The sequence below is a fragment of the Notamacropus eugenii genome, chromosome 2 (assembly GCF_028372415.1).
Source record: "Notamacropus eugenii isolate mMacEug1 chromosome 2, mMacEug1.pri_v2, whole genome shotgun sequence".
Lineage (NCBI taxonomy): Eukaryota > Metazoa > Chordata > Mammalia > Diprotodontia > Macropodidae > Notamacropus > Notamacropus eugenii.
In genome coordinates, this window is record NC_092873.1 from 458,733,275 (window position 1) to 458,753,821 (window position 20,547).

At 37.4% G+C, this 20,547-nt stretch overlaps 1 protein-coding gene and 1 long non-coding RNA gene across 4 annotated transcripts in view; one reads left to right on the forward strand and one right to left on the reverse strand.

The window, feature by feature from the left end:
• The window catches only part of LOC140529609 (uncharacterized), a 196,585-nt gene that overhangs the window by 137,620 nt on the left and 38,418 nt on the right, over nucleotides 1–20,547 (forward strand). The window lies entirely within an intron of this gene.
• The window catches only part of HMCN1 (hemicentin 1), a 487,951-nt gene that overhangs the window by 44,651 nt on the left and 422,753 nt on the right, over nucleotides 1–20,547 (reverse strand). For 2 of the 3 annotated variants that reach the window (XM_072648379.1, XM_072648380.1), the window contains exons 85-96: nucleotides 20,336–20,526; nucleotides 18,249–18,330; nucleotides 17,011–17,280; nucleotides 13,866–14,036; nucleotides 13,570–13,740; nucleotides 10,640–10,810; nucleotides 10,041–10,211; nucleotides 7,372–7,542; nucleotides 6,923–7,093; nucleotides 4,118–4,267; nucleotides 3,474–3,611; nucleotides 1,853–1,974 (exon numbers count right to left, since the gene is read on the reverse strand). In XM_072648379.1, coding sequence (XP_072504480.1) covers nucleotides 1,853–1,974; nucleotides 3,474–3,611; nucleotides 4,118–4,267; nucleotides 6,923–7,093; nucleotides 7,372–7,542; nucleotides 10,041–10,211; nucleotides 10,640–10,810; nucleotides 13,570–13,740; nucleotides 13,866–14,036; nucleotides 17,011–17,280; nucleotides 18,249–18,330; nucleotides 20,336–20,526 — 1,979 coding nt within the window. Of the gene's footprint in view, nucleotides 1–1,852; nucleotides 1,975–3,473; nucleotides 3,612–4,117; nucleotides 4,268–6,922; nucleotides 7,094–7,371; nucleotides 7,543–10,040; nucleotides 10,212–10,639; nucleotides 10,811–13,569; nucleotides 13,741–13,865; nucleotides 14,037–16,622; nucleotides 16,678–17,010; nucleotides 17,281–18,248; nucleotides 18,331–20,335; nucleotides 20,527–20,547 lie in introns of those variants that run through there. The other variant, XM_072648381.1, reaches the window with a different exon arrangement.

Genomic DNA, 20,547 nt, shown 5'->3' on the forward strand with positions numbered 1-20,547 from the left:
GAAAAGATACTTACATCCTTTTTGAGGACATGTCATCATTGGTCATACCCTATTTTAGTAACATTGCATGACATGTTTCCTTGCCTTGCCAGAGGCACTGTACTAAATCTAAATTTAGCCAAAAAAAATTGTTTTGAAAAGAAAAAATATGAGAAAGAACCCTTAAAGATGACAATGGCTACCTTCAAGTTTTCTGATGAGTGACTTTTATGTGTATGTGGTGCTATTTTGTCCAATATATCTACAAAAACTTGAGAGAACTGATTTAATTAAATACATCTTGATATATCAGGTTAACAAATCACCAAGAGGATATAATAGCCCATGATGGAAAATCTTAGAGCATTTTCTCCTGAAGAACTTATACATATCTTGATAACCATTTATAACGTTAGTGATTTTATATAGTTTTTGTCCTAAAACTGAGGAGAGTTAGATGAGGTTGGATTATATGACTTCTTTAAGGTCCTTATTGTTTGATTTTTTTTGACTCATTGATACAGACTTATTAGACTGACCTCTTTTCCAAGGCAAGGACAGAGTTACTGATGAATTAGTGAGTATGGATCCTGACACCAAAGGAATTCTAATAACTCTGAATAGGTCTCTAGGCAGACTAGTTCCTGGATCATGTTTCTATGCAGCTTTTTTAGAACCAGACCAAGACTCTGACCCAAGTTACTAAGAGGCCATCCAATGCAGGTTTATCCCACTTTGTGCCGTCCTGAAGTATTCCGAAGGTGAATTTCTGCTTGCTTTTCTTGTTGAAGATCTGTAAAACTTTCTTTTTGCTAATCAGTTCCAGAATTTATAAATTTAATGGTTAATTTATATTTCTGTAGTTAGATTAAAAGTGGGTATGACTGTGTCCCTGTTTTTTGAGAATCAGAACCAGACTATTGTTACCAATTGAATTATCTCCAACTGCCTTCTAGACATCTTAACTGAACTGAACTCATCATCTTCCCCCCTCCCCTGTCTTCTTCCTAATTTCCCCATTATTGTTGAGGGTACCACCATTCTTGACTCCTCATTGTTTCTCAAATCCCATATCCAATTAATTGTCTAGTACTATCATTTCTCCTTTTGTAATGTCTCTTGTACACTGCCACTTCTGTCCTCTGACATGACTACCACCACCATCTAGGCCTTCATCACCTCATATTTGGACTATTGCAGTAATCTTGTGGTTTGTCTCCTTATCTGGAGTGTCTTCTTACTCCATCTTCAATTAAGCTGTCAAATCTTTATCCCTAAATCACAGAAGGAACCATGTCACTCCCTCTCCAAACCTTCAGTCACTGTACTGACTAACCTACAGGATCAAATATAAAATCATTTTTGTGTTTTAAAATCCTTTATAACCTGGCCTTTACCTACCTTTCCAGTCTTTTTATTCCAAGCACTTCATCTCCTAATTCCAGGCATTTTTACTGGCTGACCCCCATATATGGAATGCTCTCTCTCCTTATCTCTACCTCCTGGTTTCAAAAATCCCATCTTCTGCAAGAAGCCTTTCTCAGCCCTCATTAATCTTAGTGCCTTAATGCATCTGAGACTATTTCCAATTTTTTCTCTATTTACCTTGTTTGCATGTTCTGTCCCACACTAGACTATGAGCTACTTGAAAACGGACGATTTTTGTCATTCTTTACATCCCCAGGACTTAGCATAACTGTTGTCTGACTGACTGAAGTGATTAAGATGTACATATACAACACTTTAATATATCAGTAAACACAGCAATGAATCCAATCTGCATTGGTAGAAGGACTTTCTTTATTTGGAGTTCCCTATACCAATGAAGTCAGAGCCCTGTAAAGAATTAGGTGACTTTTTATCAGCACTTTACCTTTACAGTAACATCTGCAGGTGACTGAAGCTGTAGGACATGGCCACTCACTACAATATCTAGCATCAATGTTCCATCAGAATCCAAACCACGAGCAATGTGAGTCATCCGCAAAATTTCTCCTGTGAATTTCAATGCATTCACTTTAATGGATGAAAAGAATATGATTTCTGAAACCACTTAACAGATTTTCCCTATATTCAAGTTCAGTCATATTGTTTTAATTTGCCCTTTTAAAAATACATCAGATACAGGAATTAAATTAAAATTCAGCTTGGAAATTGTATGGTCTTCTAGTTAACCAGAGCAGAATGTCACTTATTTAACCTGAATTAATATATGCTTATTTTTTATATTATTACAAAAAGATTCTAAATATTTAGGACTATGAGCAGTGATGAATTACTTTCACAAAAGAAGCCACAAAAATCTTCATGATTACAAATCTCTAGGCAGAGATCCTGGGACCAGTAAGCCATAATAACAATTCACACTTATATAGTTATGGCAAGTATTATTACCTTGGAATGGTAGGCTCAAAGTCATAGGGGATTTGTGCATCATAACACAATTGGTGAGCGTTAAGAGCTATCCTTTATCTGCGACATCAAGAAGTGAAAAACTTGTAGCTTGCCCTAGACCTCAGGTATCAGTGGTATCAAGCTGGTTTTAGGGTTAGTAACAAATAGCAAGCAAGCCGGCTCCAACTGCACAGCAACACTATGGACAGATTTTATCTGAAAAACTACCTGAACTCTTACCATGAAAACCATTGTTATTTATACACAAAGTTTTGGACTTGGATTAAAAGTATAGACAGTTATGGTCAGGGGGATCTTGATATGGGAACCTATTTTAACTTCTTTTTTATTTCCACTGAAGTCTCAATTTGATAACTTGAAATTATAAATAATTTGCAAAATTCTTGCCAGTACCACCAACCTAGAAAGGTTTTGTCTACTGGGGGTGCCTCTTGTTCAAGGACCTGCCTTGTATTTGAAGAAGCTCATCACCAGAAAATTTCTATCCCTAATCCATTTGGTGGGCACCCACGCCATTAAGCACCATGGGATCTTTAGAAATGATAAAAGTAGTATTATTGTACGATGGCACATTACGTGTCTGTTGAATTGAATTGAATTATTTTTTGTTTCCATCTCTTCAGCAAAGAACTTCAACTAAGATTCATTATAACTACTGGTCAAATCCATAGGAAATAAACCTATTATTGAAATACTCATTATTATAAATTGGGTCAGGTTGCCTCCCCATCTGAGCTTTAATGCTCACTCTGACAACTTATGGTCACAATTCAAATACACAAACATTTGTTAATTGGGTACTGTATGCAAGGTACTGTGTTCCACGCTTAGGATAAAAACATTAAAAAAACACCATGTAGTTTAGAAACAATGGGTTTCATAGAGATCTAGCTTCAATAAAATTTTCACAGAAAACAAGACACTTTTTATATTCCTTATGATGAGATTGAATCAATTTTGAATTGAATCAAAATTGCAAGTAGCAAGAGTGTAATCATAACACATTGTACTGAGGTACCCAACCTTAATTCACTCAGAGATATCTTATAAATAGCTGTTTGAGTTCAGCTGTCACTAACCAGTTGCAAATTCCACTTGTGTTTCTCTTTTGAAGACTGCATTAGTGAGGGTAAAACCATTAACAGCTTCTCCTATTTCTTTTGCTGTTGTCCAATAAATGGGATTCAGGATAGAAACTATCTTCCTCATTGCTGGACCTTGGGAAATAAAGTATATGTGATAAATAAGCCAAATGTTTGTTAGGTCTTGTTTTTTCAGTGATATAACTGAAGGCTATGGATCATTAGGAACCAGAGTTCCTAACTAGTTACAAATTCCTAACAAGTTGCAAATTGTGTTTCTCTTTTGAAGACTGCATTAGTAAGGGTATCCTCACTGGACTGGGGATGTATAACAGGAATCAATGTAATATATTGATAAAGGCCAACTGAAGGAACTAGTATGGACCTGCTGTTCTGATATTCTGTATAGCTCAGGGAGTCACTTTGAAAACTTTGACACTTCCGGAGAATTTCTTAAGAAAATAATTTAATATACCATGAAGTATGTCTGAAAATACATAAATAAAGAAAACCAATTTTCCAGTCCTAGTTTAGGGGAAGGATAATCCTAATGAAATCAAGCAGTGTTCAGAGAGTGCTCTGGAGCAAATCTGCAATGTTTTCAGAGCCTATTTTCAACTTGAAGGAGCAAAGAAACTTACCAAGACTGCGAGGGACATTGGTAATTTTGGCTTGTATTACTCTAGTGTCAGAGTGAGGGCTATCTATCACTGTGGCATTGAGGAAAGCAATTCCAAACTCAACATCATTAATGTTTCCAATAACACTTCCTCTGGCCTGCTGTGGCCCACCTGTTGGGGGAAGGAGTTGAAGAAAAACATTCGTAGATGAGAAAACAATTCCATCAACTGTGGAAGAAAAGTATACTCTTTTGGGTCACAAGCATTCCAGAAAGGCTTATCTGCTTTGGCTTTGGAGTCAAGCAGAACTGAGTTCAACTACCACTTCTGCCATATACTGAATGTGTTGCTCTGAGCACCCTTAACCTCTTGGTGACCCAAACAGCTATCCAGTATTTTAGGATGCAGATTTGGATAGGTGAAGGGAGTTTCCTTCATGGGAGCTCCCTACACTGATGAAATCATAGGTCTTTAAACACCTACACACTCACCCCCTCTCTCCCCTGCCTCCCACACATCAGAATTTGAGAAAATAGGAATGATGCCAATGTCCAAGCATGTTGCCTTCATAAAAGAGCTCTCATTTTAGGGAATCCAGGAGAGTCCTCTTAGGAATTCTTCCTCATTTATCCTTTTACAGTTTAAAAGCTACATCGTGTCCTGGTCCTGAGGTTACAATTAAGAGCGTGGTAGAGCATCTGATCACTCAAATGGAAAAGAGGGTTCCTTAATAGTCAGGACCTAAATTTTACTACATGTTACTTGTTACTTGTGTTTATCTTTCATTTTTGAAGAGGGCTATGACATCAGGAAAATGATGACATGACTTGCAGTTGACTTTTATTTGAGTGAGGGAGCCTCACTTTCTCCTCCTGAGCCATCTGGATCCAATGACAAGATATTCATCAGGATGACTGGAGATGGCCCAGGATGCAGTGGGAGAGCCTTGCCCTTTTAGGCAAAGGCCTTTTCAGGTACTTACTTAAAGTGAGGTAATGCTCATTCAGGGAACAGGCCTCACCTGTTTAAGAAGTGAGTTTGTCCCCTTTAATTAAGAAGAAAACACAATAAAACAAAGCCAAAAATCAAGCTGGGAGGGGAAGGTCCTCAGGGTTGCTGTTCCAAAGAGAAACAGTTACCACTGACATTCACTCTAAATTCACTCACAGCCACAAGGACCCAAAATACAGCCATTATAAGTAGAGCTTGGCCAGGGACCCATTGTGGTCGAACGTACGACCTTCAGAGTGAACTAGGGGAAGGAAGGATGGAAGGAAGGAAGGAAGGAGGGAAGGAAGGAGGCAAGGAGGGAGGGAGGGAAGAAACGAAGGAAGGGAAGGAAGGAAGGAAAGAAGGAAATTAGCAAGGGAGGAATCTAGGCAGTAAACATCAAGTTAACTGGAAATTTACCTCCCTTTGGAGAGGAAAAGAAGAGGGAGAAGGCAATAATCACACTGGGACATAGGAAGAAATTTTGGGGAAATTTCTCTATTTGAGGACAACTGAAATAACAATGGTGGCAGCAGCAATTATAACAGAGTATTTGTGGGAAGAAATATTTAGTCTAAAGGAGGGATTTTGGGGTGGGGCATGGGTGCTTTCTTTAAATATTTGAGAAACTTTTATGAAGAGGGATTGGATTTGTTTGGTCTCAGAGGGCAAAACTAAGATTAATCGGTGGAAGATATAAAGAAACAGATCTGGGCTTAAAGTAATGAAAAGCTTCCTAGCTTTAGGTCTTAAAGTGGAAGGGAATCCCTTGGTAGAGAGCAGGTTTCCTCTCACTAGGGAGCTTCAAGCAAAGATCGGAACTATTGAGCATCAATGGGTCAGAACTTTAGGGTCGGAAGGGATCTCAGTGGTCCTAAAGTCCAAATCCTACCAGAAAAAAGAACCCCTTTTACAGCATATCAGGCATTTATTTAGAGCACATTCAAGTTTGCAAAAATGCTTTTATATATCAGCTTATTTAAGACTTTTTAGGTGACAGTATATTGAGGAAAAAGCAGAGCCCCAGAGAACTTCAATGATTTGTCCAAATTCACAGAGCTAGTTAAGTGGCAGAATTGACCTTTGAATCTGGGTTCCTTGACTCCAAATCCTCCATTATATTATAGAAATATTTAAAAAATTATATTCTTTATACACAGAAGTTGTTTTCATGTCTGTATGTCTGTTACTGAATTATACATTTCCTTTAAAACCCATGTGCTTGCTAGTTCTCATTAAATATTCCTCAATAATGAACAAAATGATCTGATTATTCAGCTTGGTTCAGCCTGCCAATTATTTATCTATCATTCATTGAAAAATGGTCCTGAGAAATAGTAGCACTGATTTATAACAAATTTGGTGAGGAAATGAAAGTGGTGTTCTTAACAAAGTGTACACATTTAGGGGTTATTGTCACAAAATAGTTTGGTTTAGAGTAGACTCGATTGGTTTACTCTCCTTTCCCTTTCCTTATATGACCCCCTGTCATCTGGGAGGTATGAGGAGGTCATGAGGAAAAGCTCTAATTTATATATCCCTTTTTAGGTTATAATAAAGCATTTTCTTGAAAAGAGTCATGTAAGGTAGCATTATTATACCTATCTTGCAAATGAGGATAAACTTTGGAAGTTATTTGCCTAGAGTTATTTGACTAATAAAGTGCCTAAAGTTGATATTCTGACTCCAAATTCAGTGCTCTTTCCTCTACACAGAGTATAACTGAGTTAAAAGGAAGAATAAATTATCTTCCCATTCAACTTAATCTGTCCTCTTGTCACACAAGTCTTAATTGTGAAAATAACACTGATTTGTGAAGCTTGTTAACCTGCCTACCTGGACATGCTTGTATATTGCATCTGGAAAGCTGAGTAGCATCTCCCGGACAAGGGCGTCCACTTTTGGATGGAGCTGGATTGTTACAGATACGTTTCCGAGTTTTTTCTCCTCCTCCACAGGAAGTTGAACACCTGCTCCAAGTCTGCCAGTTTCCCCAGTTTCCATCCACTGTAAGCAAGTGTATGAAATAATATGATCACCGCTACTTACATTTATATGGCACTTTTCAGTTACAGAGGAGTTTAAATACATCATTTCTTTGATGATAATGTGTTAGAACAAAATAAATAGCTAATATTATTTGTTCTTGGTAAACCAACCTAGCCAATTTTTATTGTGTATTTTTAAGGATAAGATTAGTTTGGTGTTTTCAGATACCAACAGGTTTAATGACAGCCATTGCATAACCTCAGAAAATGTAAGCTGAATAAGAATCCAAAGCTCACCAGGGCACATGTCAATATTGCATCTCTGGATCTGAGAATCTGCCCCAGCACATGCTCTTCCACCATGGGCTGGACGAGGATTGTCACAAGTGCGGTATCTCCTCATCTGACCTCCATTGCATGTTCTGCTACAAGTTCCCCAGCTACTCCATGGGCTCCAGCTACCATGAGCTGAAAACACAGTGTTATTTGATATGAAGGAGAAAGTTGAGCTAGTAAACACTGAAGTATATTAAAGTGGTCATGGAAGCATTCATTAGGCTTAGCTGCGGTCCTGACTGGAGAGAGATGCTGGCTTAGGTAGTTTCTTAAGAAATCTTCCACTGATTCTATAATAATACTTAAGGTATCAGACACCACCTGTTTTCAGCCAGGCTCACATTTGTGGGCATTCATTTACTTTTGGTCTTCGCACTTTGGCTCTGTGACTAGAATGAAGCAAACAGATATCCAACATATGCATTAACAACTAGTAGTCACTAAGTTACCTTGCAAGTACTGCACTATATGACCTATACTTTGTAAAACAAATTAATATTATCTCTGCCAACACCAATCAAACAATATCTACCATATAATTTCTCCATTTAAATATTTTTTGAATCTACTATATGGGCAAGGCATTGTAACAAGTACTGTAGTATCCTTGTAAATATTAATCAGAAGCTATTGAGGAGAAAACTCTCCTCTGTCCCCTCCTCCTCCTCATCTGTCTCTACCTGGCTCTGATGTCCCAATCCAAACCTGCCTACACCTCCTACTGTGCCCTCTGAAATTCTCATTCTGTACCAAACACATTCCCTTTCACCATGAATCTCTTTTATACTCTTTTTATCTATTAGTCTTTATGGAGATTTGGCTCCCCCAATAACTATGCCCTCCTGGATATTTTGTCCAGCACTGACTGTATCTTCTCTCAGACTCCCTAATACACGGAGCCTGGAAAGGCAGCAAGAATAGTCCTTACTCTCCATTATCACTTTCAGATAGTTTACCTTTGCCTCCTTCATTCAGTAACCTTTCTTCTTTTGAAATCCATAATTAAAAATTTCGGTATAATCAAAACATTACTCCCTAGGTCATTCTCTGTCCTTTCTCAGGGAGTTCCGCATGTGCATCACCACCTTCATCTCTTCCTGAACATCTGTCCTTCCTCCTTACTTTAATATTCATGTATTCACCTAATGTTCCATTTCTTCAGCCTTCTTAAGCCTCTTACCTATTCTGCCACTCTACTCAGTCACAGATCATGTACTAGATCTTGCCATTATCCACAAGAGTTACACTTCCTATACTTATTCTTTGCTATCACTGAGATTCCTATTACCTTCATCTTCAGTACTTTCTCAAGTTATTACCTTGATTCTGATTTCACTCTTCTCCTTCTCCAATCTCAGTACAGGAATTAGCCATTTTAATTCTATACTGTTCTCTGCTCTTGAATTCCTTGTCCTTTTATATATCACCTGTTTTGTATTGCCAAGCTTCACCCATAGTTGAATCTGTCATCCTACTCCTCTGCTCATGAACTGCTAAGTTGGAGGAATTCTCATAACCTTTCCACCTGGAATGGTGTGAGATAAACCTGGGAAGATTTATATGAACTGATGCAAAGTAAAATGAGTGGAATGAAGAGAACATTTTATACAATAACAATGTTTGTAAAGATAAAGAACCATGAAAGACTGAGAAACTTTAATCAACATGTAGCCAACTGCAATTTAAAAGGATTCATAATGAAATACTCTATGCACTTTCAGCCTCCAAATATAGAGGTGATGGCCTTACAGTGCAGTCTGAAGCTTAGATTTGTTGTTTTGGATGTAGCTAGTGCAGGAGTTTGTTTTGCTTGATTAATATTTTGTAACAGGTCTTATTTTTCTTGCTTTCTCTATCGCATTGGAGAGTGGTGGACAGTTAGGTAGAAGGGAGAGAATTTGGACCTAAAAATAAAATTGCATTAAAAAAAAGAAATATAAGCAGTAAGACAGCATGGTACAATAGAAAAAATGCTAAATTTGGAGTCATATGGACCTGGGTTAGAAGTCTGGATCTGACACTTACCACTTGTATGATTAGGGGCAAAGTCACTTAATGTCATGGGCCTAATTTTCCTTATCTGTAAAATTAAGGGGTTGGACTGCATGATCTCTGAAATCTCTTCCACCTCTTCATCTGTAATGCTATGAATTAGACAGGCAGAGCTAGGGGTGGAGAAGAGAAGATGCTCCAAATAGAGGGAACACTACAGATCATGTTAGGGAAATATCTAAAAGTCTAGTTTTACTGTAATGCAGGAATGAAGGGGAATTGTAGGAGATAAAGCTGGAGTAGACCTGCAACAGGGCCTTGAATACCAGGGAAAAGAATGTGCATTTTATTTAAAGGCAATAGGGAAAACATTGTAGATTTTTTCACCAGACTGGGAGAGGGTGTGTAGCATGATCTGAAATGTACTTAAATAAGATTAATCTGGCAGTGGTGTATAGGGTGGGCGAGAAGGCAGATAGCAAGGAGACTATTTCACTAGATGATTTTCCAGTGTATTGAAGGTAAAATGATTTGGTCCAAATTAGAAGTAATTTGTGCAGTCATGTAACAGGACAGGATGGATCAGGGATTCAGGAAGAAAATAAACATGATGGAGAACCACTACTTTCCATACTTACTTGGACAAGGGTCACTATTACAAAAGTCAATTTGGACATCATTCCCTTCACATTTGTGTCCTCCATACTTGGGAGCTGGGTCAGAGCAATCCCTTGTTCTCTTCCTGGAGCCCCCTCCACAGGATACACTACAGGCACTCCAACTCGCCCAGGTAGCCCATTTGCCATCCACTGGAAAAACATACAAGACCTTTTACTCTCTGTAAAGACGATCTGTGCTATTAGTCTGAGTAATATTCTTGGAAGCATTGTCACAGAGGATCCTAGTTTGGACAGTACATAGCTAAGAAGATAATGTTTAATGGTTAGTATGCTGGATTTGGAATTAAGAAAACTGGCTTCAGATCCTCCTCTGATACTCTGTACTATCTATTTAACTATGGGTCAAGTCACTCAACCAGCCTGAGCCTCAGTTTGTTTACATGGAATACATGGTGATAATAATACCAGAAGTACTGACTTCATAGTGTTTATTAAGATCACAGAAAATAATGCACATAAAGTGTTTTTAAAATTTTGATGTGTTATACAAATGTCAGTTATCATCAGTCACTATATTTTTATTTTTTAAAGGCATACGTAATTTTTTTATACTATACCTGGGCAGGGCCTTTCATTACAAACTTGCATTTGTGTTTCAGCTCCATCACAGTAGGCTCCATCAAATGATGGCGGAGGATTATTACACAACCTCATTCTTGTCTGAGTACCTTTCCCACAACTTTCACTACATGACCCCCAGGGCAGCCAACTGCTCCACGCTCCTTGAACTGAGAACATACCAAGGACAAAGTACCAGATCACAAAATCATGTTTCTCTATGTTTAAAAAAATTAACAAAAACTCTAGTCATACAAACTAGTATATGTCCACAGCAAAGAAGTAAAATCATTAATTTTCTTTACTATTAAAAAAAAAAGAGAGAGAAACAACTTCTTTTTCATCTCAGTTTCCTATGAGAACTTGTTGGTAGAGAAATTCCAAAATTCTGTGGCTGATTTGATGCCAGAAAAATGGTTCAAATAAGACACATCCAATCAAACATTATTTAGTAGCTTTTAAACAACAGCACAAAATTTTAAACTTAATTCAGTCAAGCTGCTATACGTAGGCACAGATTGAATGCTTACAAAGTCACCAGGCAATCTGTTCTATCAGCGCTTTATTGTCAGTGTGATGGAGAACAGTTGGGAGAAAGTGACAGTAACTACAGGTCAGAGGGTGACCTTGCTAAATGACGTTGAAGCCAAAGTAGGTTTTTCAGGAAGGAAAATTTAGGCTGAATGTTGAGGAAGTTCTATGTGTTACAGAGCTATTTTAATTCCATAACAGAGTTTGCATTTGCATTCATAATAAAATGATTATTTCCTTAGCAGTAACTCTTTCTAAAATATTTTTCTCCATTACATAATGTTCATGAATTAAAATGTCCTGAATTAGACTCTAACCCATTTCCTAAATTACAGCAAGAACTGACCAAAAGTTTCCAAGAAGATATATTAGTGTTTTCCTTTTGATATCTTTAATACATGACATCATTGGACTACATGACTGGAACAACATCATATATCCTGTCAGGTGGACGGATGCACAGAGTTGAGAATCAGAGTGACTGTTTACTCTGTGTAAATAACTGAGAATTGAATGCCTTTAATCGGTGGCAGATGAACTTTACTTTCAGTGTTAAGAGGGCTTCCAGGATACTTAGCTCATGCAGTGCTCCTGATTTCCATATGGAATGGTGGCACTGAAACATCAGTTTCTCTAAGGGCCTTAAACAGTATTTATGTGAAAATAGTGTGCTAGGGCTATAACATTGCAAATGAAAAGTATAGACAATCAACTAATTGTTAACATGTAGATAACTGTTAATGTGTACATAGCTTAATATGTCATCCTTTTCTATTCTAGGGAAATTTCTATCCCTTTAGCTAGTAGTTTGTGTTGGAGCAGCACTCTCTCCTTCAGACAGTGCTGGAGTCACACTGATAAAAGCTTTTCCTGTGTTCATTTTCTGTCACCTCATGTTTTGGTCATTACAGCACTACCTTATAGGCAGGTCACAGTTTCCCACATGACAGTTTAAAATATATTCATTGCACTTTTGGATGGCTTCTGATGGAAAATTTTAAAGAAACACACAATAAATTTAGTAAATTTTATTTTAGGTGGTTACTTCATTGTTTACTTTTATTTTTTTGCAGACAACCAATATTCTCTATCATATAAGAATTATTTTTCTCAGACAGAAGTGTAGCTGTCTCTTAAATCTCCTCAGATGCTGGGGTCCATCTTTACTTCTTGCACCTCTAACCCTCTTATCTTTTTAAATACAGCTAGATGAGGGAGTCAGTGGCCAGGGAAACAAAGATTGAACCTTTCTTTGATCATTTGTCATATTCTACTTGGGTTCATGTTTTAGCTCTCCTATTAGCCTTATAAGCTCCTTGAGGACAACAGCATGCAATCTTTATCTCCTACAGTACCTAGAACCCATTATTTTGTACACAATGGACAATTAATACATGATAGCTAATTGAAATGATTGATTAATACACCAAAAGAAAGCAAGAGTTCTGCTTCTAGGTTCATTACTCCTATCTCTGCTCTGACTTAGGGTGACCTCGGACAAGTCATCTTTGGGTCTCACTTTTTTACAAGTAAAATGATAGACCAGAATAGGGGGGGAACCTGTGGCCTCAAGAACACATCTAGTCCTCAAGCGCAGCCCTTTGACTGAATCCAAACATCACAGAATAAATCCTCTTAATAAAAGGATTTGTTCTGTAAAACTTGGACTCATTCAGAAGGTTGCACCTGAGGACCTAGAAGGTCACATGTGGCCTTGAGGCTGCAGGTTCCCCACTCCTGGACCAGAAAGTCTTGGAGCTGCTTTCCAGCTCTAGAATTCTTCAGTGCTACAAAGATCTGCCCCCAAATCTATTTCATCAACTTTGTGAAGGAAAACAAACCTAGGGACTATTTTTTTTTTTTAGTTGAAATATTTTTATGTGCTACTTTGGGCAAAATCCAAACATTTACTATCCCTATATTCCCCTGGAACAGAGTTGAGGACATATAATGAATGAACCCAAGAATGGAAGTGAGAAAATGTATTTATGAAAAGGAAGAAAATGCAATGACAAAGAACAGTATATTTACATCTTAGAAAAACATCCAGGCATAATAAATAGAGAGCCACTCTTGGAGTCATGAGGATGTGGATTCATGTCTGGTTTCTGAAATTTTAGCACAGTATCTGGCACAGATCAGACTTAATTTGACTGGAATCATTTTGGATATGTGACAGTGGACCAAACCCTTAGTCTCTGTGTCTCAGGCATCTACCTTTCTAAGTCTCTTAAGTTATAGAGTTGCTGGTCAACATCAGTGAAAGGGAAAAAAACAAACAAACAATCATTGAAAGGGGTTTCCACTTTGGAAGTATCTCTGATTCATGAAATAGGTCCAACCCGTGTTGAATACACACATTTTAAGTCATGTTGCATGTTACTGTGCATATTCTTACCTGGGCAAGGTTTAGTGTTACACATGAATATGTCCACAGCATTTCCTTCACATGGTTTTCCATTATGCTGAGCTGGGGGATTATTACAACTTCTGGTCCTGGTTCGGTTTCCTTGTCCACAAGTCCTTGTACACTCTTCCCAAGAGCTCCATTCTGACCAATTGCCATCCACTAAATAAGGATAAAAATTTTCACTGTGAAATCAGTTTCAATTAAAGCTCTAAGGAAGTCCATAAGTATGACTAAGATATGGGAATCTGAAAAATACATATCTATTAGTGATTATCAAAATCTACCTGGGCAAGGTTTGTTTTGACAGTTGCGCATTTCTGAATCTGGGCCTTGGCAAGGCTTTCCACCGTTGGCTGGAAAGGGGTTATTGCACTGACGAATTCTTTTCTGAACACCTTGACCACAGGTGACACTACAGGGTCTCCATTCAAACCATTCTGAAAACCCACCATGCACTGAAAAAAACCCAAACACCTAAAGTCAGTTATAAATTCAATGACAATTAAAAAAATGTGTTAAGCAAGAAATTATGAAAGGCTCTAAGAGACACTCAAAAATAAGATCAAATTCTGTGGGAGTTCACAGGAGGAAAACATTTTTTGCCAGAGAGAACTGGAAGACAAAGCTTTATAATATCTGACATAGCTACCTGATGATTGGTAGGTTTCAGGAATGGAAATGGGTTGGAGGGTAGAGACACTTTTGTCGTACCCATCCTATCATCTTTTTCTATGGTCTTGCTTTATTAAAAACAAAACCAAACCCTAAAAAGTTGATTTATTTTAGTTTGACTCATTAGATACTTTCCAGCAACCACTCCAGTAAACTATTTTACAAAGTGTATTCTCTACCAGTTCATTTGTAGCTCTCCTTTTTTCCAAAGGCTAATTAATCCTCTACCCTTTGTTCAAAATCTCATTCCTCAATGCACCTTTCCTAGAAAACTTGATCTTCTATCTCATATCTCTTTTCACTGGGGGCCTAAAATCTTTAAGCTTTCACAGCAGGTTTCTCCTACCCTGAATATCCTTCCTCCAATTGTCTCTCTCAGTACGATGAGCTATATCAGCCCTTTCATTCTGTCTGTTACTGGGGTTGTCTAGAAGATTCAGTTAGTCTACAGAAGATAAACTTACCTCCCAATATTCATTTAATTATAAAAAACAATCATTTTAGCTACCTGAGCAATTTCCCACAGAATATGAAATGTACTTCAATAATAGTAGAATATCAATTTATCCTCAGTATTTCTATCATCCAAAAAGACCAGAATGAGGGAACATTAATAATGATGAAAACGTAATTGACATTTTCATAACACTTCAAGTTTTTAAAATGCATTATATCATCTGATCCTCCCAACAACTCTTCCAAATGCTCTTATTATGCTCATTTTTCTAACAAAGCTCAGAAAGGTGGTGAATTGGCTGTGGTCACATAGCTAGTTAAGCGTCAGAGGAGACAATGCTCTCAGGCCTCACCTGAGGATAGTGCCTGGCACCTAGTAGACACTTAATAAATGCTTATTGGCTTGTGACTCTTCTGGCTGTCAGGCCAGCCCTAAAAGAAGTAAGGCATATACTCACATAACTATAATACAAAACAAAAGAACACAGTATCAACAAAGGTATACACAGTAGTTGACAGTCAGTGTATTTAGGGTAAAGAGCACTGCAGTAGGACTTGAAATCTTTGATTCAAATCTTTCCTCTGACTCCTGCTAGGTAGACGGACTTAGGCAAGTCTTTTGGCCATTATGAAATTCATTTTCTTCATCTAGAAAATGGGGAGTTGGATTTGATAATTATCAAGTCATGAATGGTCTTCAAGAAAACAGTTTAAACTCAGTTCATTGTGCATGATTCAAAGAGATGAGGAAGTAGATGAGTAGCTTTCTAGAATTCTGTCACAGTGAAAGGGAGAAGAGATATGGAATAGGAGTTTAAGGGGATAGCTCATAGTGAGTACTTAATATTTTGTTTGTTTTGAGGATGAGGAATATCTAAATATGTTTTCAGGTCAAGGGGAAGGAACTAACTTGTAGAAAGGGAGAGACTGAAAACACAAATACAAGAGGCTGATCAGACAATCTCCTAGTGGAGGGTGCAGACTTGCCATTGACCTGTCTTAGACAGGATGAGTGCATCTCTTGGGACTGGGTACTTTTCGGTCCATTAGAAGCTTCTCAAGGATCAGAGATTAAGTCTCAGGGACAGAAGGCTATTTGATTGGCCAAAACTTTTGTGGGTAGGAGACATCATTTTGTACTTGTGCTAGAAAAGAGCTTCTTTAAGGAGAATTATCTCTTGGTTGAGTGGTATGGGGGATCCTGAAAGAAGTACAACAAAGCTAAGAGAAAATAGCTAAGAGAAAAAAGCTAAGAGAAAACAAAGCTAAGGGGAAAATAAGAGTCAGTCGTTTGCTATTTATCAAGTATTTACTATGTACCAATCACTCTGCTAGCGTCTTTCTCTCTGAAGTTATTTTCTGTCTGTTCCGTGTGTATCTTCTACACACTTATTTGCTTACAAACTGTAATTGCCATTAGAATGAGAGCTTCCTGAGGGCAGGAACTGTCTTTGTCTTTCATGGTATCCCCTCTTTGATGGAATTATTGGGAAGATTAAAGACTTTTTTTTTGAAAACTTGGGCTATAACCTGATTTCTTGCCTACTACTTAAGATCAATCTGAATAGAAAACATTTAACTAAAGAGTAAATAATTGATTTTAGAAGATGAGGTTCATTGAGTTGATACTAGATGGCCAAGATAAATTTATTTTGGAGTTTCTAAATGTTAATTTAGCCTTGTATATACATGAATTACATGTTGAGCTCTGGGCTTATAAAACTGTACTATAATATTGAACCTATCATATTGCCATAGAGAAGCAGAAAAAGCATAGAACTGATCATATAGGTAGATGACCTTCATACTAACTAGTCCTTATATGACAAACTTTGAGTAAGTCACTAGTGGACTGCATGATCATCGTAAAGGCAGAAGAGATTTGGGGTTTGAGTCTCGCCTCTGATACTTACTAGCTGTGTGACCTTGGGCAAGTCATTTAATTGTTCTGAGCCTCAGTTTCTGCATCTGTAAAACAGAGATAATAATACCTGTAGTACCTACCTCACAGGGTTGTTGTGAAGGGTCAGTGAGATAATGTGTAAAGAGCACTTTGAAATCCTTAAAGCACTTCACAAATGCTAGCTGGTATTACTCTCTATGGCCAGATTTTCCTCATGTTGTCAAAGGGGGAATATCTAAGATTACTGTTCTACTCTAATACTCTACAATTTTATGATTGTACTGAAATATAAAAGTGCTTTAAGTAAAAGGAAAACAAGAGTCAGGATTTTTCCTGTACCAGAGGATTTAAATTTCCTTAGCCTTTATGACCTAATATTCAGCTTTTTGGCTACTTACCTTGTACAGTGACTGGTACTCTGACAAGGACTGAGCCCATCAAGTTTCTAGCTACACATTCATAGTCAGAAGTATCTTCTTTCTGAGCTACAGTAATCCGCAAAGAATTGTTGGACAGTAGAGTAACTCTGTCATCCCAGAAGAGGGGACGTCCCTGGCGAGACCATTCAATGGTTGGTGGAGGCTCTCCAATTGCTTGGCAGTTCAGCACAATTGTGCTGCCAGCATTGGTAATCGTCTCCATTGGCTCAACAGTGATAATTGGAGGACCTGACAAGAAATACACAGATTTTTAGCTTTAGCACACCTTATTTTAACAACAAAGTCCAAGTTTCACCTCAGCATAGAATACAGATGATGTAATAACATTTGGAGAGACTGTCGTACACATACACAAACATATGCATTAATTAACCCTCAAAAATACCTTTGCTGTCATACACCCACTGATACTAGTAAATTTTCATAGCTTTTCTCTGTCTGACAATAATTTGTGATATTTTTTTCTCCTTTAAGTATTTCTTAAAGAAATGAAAACTTCAGTTCAAATTACATAAAAAGTGGAATATACTCTTGAGTTCCACCCACCGATATTTGATTGGGTGAATATTGCCTTCTCTTGCTTTCATAATTTTTTGGGCAATAGACAAATAATTTTAACATTATAAATATAATTATTCTTTATTAATAATTTGTAGGGGGTACAAAGCAATGACAATGCATTCTTTGACTCAGACTATAACATTAACATTTAAATGAAAAGTATTTTCTGTCACTTAATGCAGTTTAGTTGAGCAAATGTAATTCAGTGAAATTGAAAGAGTATTTATTGAGGTCATACTCTGTACTCAGCAATGTCCAAGAATTATGGAAGGTATAGGCAAATTATTGCTTTCATAGGCGTTGGGGCTGGAAAAGTTATCTAGTTCAACTCCTTCTTCTAATGAGGAAAATGAGACCTAGACAGAGGTGACTTGTCTAAGGCTATACAGTTACTAAGTAGCAGAGTCAACCTTTGAACCCATGCTTTCTAACTCTAAATCCAGTTCTCTGCCTGTTATAACACACATGATGCTGAACATAGATAATAGTAAAGTTCTAAAAGAACCATTTAGAAATGATCAAGACTTTGTTCATTTACACACACTCTAATCCCCAACATAAAAAAATGGTTAAAGAAGTAGAAAAATTCTGGGTAATGTTTCTCAACATGAATGACATTTAATTCTGTGGCTTACTCTGAAGTGTTAACGTTATACTGCGCTCCACCACACCCGCGTCATTTGTAGCTATACATTTATAGTCACCAGCATCTTCATTCTATAGAGAGAAAGAGTTTTACAAAGATATGAACTCTATGTCATAACTTTTCCACGACATATTAGTATATGTGAGACCGTATTCATGAAAGCAAGCATTTAAGAGAGGAATAGTACCTTCATTTTAGTCTTTCTCAGACCAGTTTTTTAAAAAAATACCAACTTGTCCTTTCTCATGGAGCGTGTTGTTTTTAAGCAGAAAAACAACACCTTTCTTGGTACTCACTTGCTAGAGAAGAATAAATTACCAGTTAAAGTAGCTACTCTCAATGCTACCTTAAAAATATTTTCACTAACTTAAAGAGAACTTTTTTTTTTATTAAGCACCCACCATGAGTAGGTGATTAACAGTAAGAGAAAATGATAGGCAAAAAGCCCAGGAATGTCGGTTCACTTAGGTTTGGGAAAGGAGGAAAGAAGACTTGATCCTAGAGTCAATAGTGGGATATTGAAGGTTTCTGAGAAAATGAGTGACACGAACAGAGGGAAGGTTTAGGAAGACTGATAAGTTCGTGTAGAGTAAGGTAGGTGCAAGTGTCAAGGGAAAAGAGGTGGGGAAGAAAAAAGAATAGAAGGCTATTGAAATTTTCTTAGAGTGGGGGGATAAGGGCCTTAGAAGAATGGCAGTGGAAACAGAAAGAAAGAGATGGGTGTGAAAGATAATTTGAAGGACAATTTGACAGGCTTTAGTGATTGACAGAATATGGAAGGCACAAAAGAGGAAAGAGTCCCAAATGATTCTGACTTTTCAAGCCTGGGATAAAGGTGGTACCCATAAGAGAATTAAGGAAGTTCAGGTGAGGGAAAAAGATAAGATTTAAATTTAGACATGTTGATGATGATGGTGGTAGTGGGACATTTATTTAAAAAACTCAAACAGGCTATTGCAAATACAGTGTAGGTACTTCAGAGAGGCATTAGGGCTGACGATAATATTAGAAAATGAATAGAGGTGATGGGCATGGATACAACCCCTGACAGAATATAGAGAAAAAGATAGCAAAGGACTAGAGCTGGATCTTGGGGTAAATGTTTATTTTTACATGAAAATGTTAAAGAAAATGACCTAAAGGAAAGAAAAAAAGGGATAATTTCAAGAAGGAATAGATTTATCAAAAACAGGAAAAAAAAGCACTGAATTTGGTGATCAGGAACACATATTTTTATCAAATATATATTTAAGATAATTGGTCCTTGAAAACATCTGAAGTGCTTTATGAAACATGCATGCACCAACAAACTACTGATATATAGATTTTAATGAGAATTTGCTAGGAGAAATGGGGCATAGAGATGGTACTAGGAGTGAAAGAATTTAAAGTAGTAATTTTGAGAATCATTTTTTGGATAGCTGAATTTATATTAAAAGTCTTTTGATAGCCTAAATGATCAGAACTATCCTATATTAAAAGTCATGTCACCAAGCCCATCCTGCAAGATCACACCAGCCTTGAGACTCACACATGATCAATATCTGTCGTCCCTGGGACTTCATGTTTGCTCTGATGGTCTAGGGTAGAGAGCTAGGTTCCACCCAGATCATCCATCCATTTAAGAAGGGTACCCAGACTGACCACCTCTTCATTTCCCACCCAGATGTACTCCTCTGGATTTCATCATACTTCTGTGTCAGGACCCTTTCCAGCCATTTTAAGCTTCTTTTTAATGCGTTGTCTTCTCCATTATACGAGCTCCTTGAGGGAAGGAGGGTCTTTTGTCTTTCATTGTATTAGCATAGTGTCTGGCATACAGTAGGCTTTTAATTAATGTGTTCTGACTGAATCTCAAAGCTGCAAACAGATCCTGTGATCTTTTATTTGCTTAATGAAGTGGAACATAACATTCTGTATACTTAATTTTTTTATATAACACATTGTTGGCTCATATTTCATGATTTAAAATTACCATTTAGGAAAAAAGTTTCCAATTCAGTACTGACTTTATGGTGAGCTGAGATCTGCCCATAGCTGTTTTAGTACCCACATATAAGCATCCGTATGACTTACTACAGTGCCATAGATGGCCAAGGAACCATTGCTGAGCTGTCGGATCCTACTGCTTATCTGTATTCCAACTCCACTTCTACTCCACTGTATTGTTGGTGGTGGGTCACCTTTAACTTCACAATTCAGGATCACATTACCTCCAAGGGGCTCAATCCAATTAGAGTGATAGTCCCCTTTGAAAACTGGAGGTTCTGAGAGGAAAATATATGAAC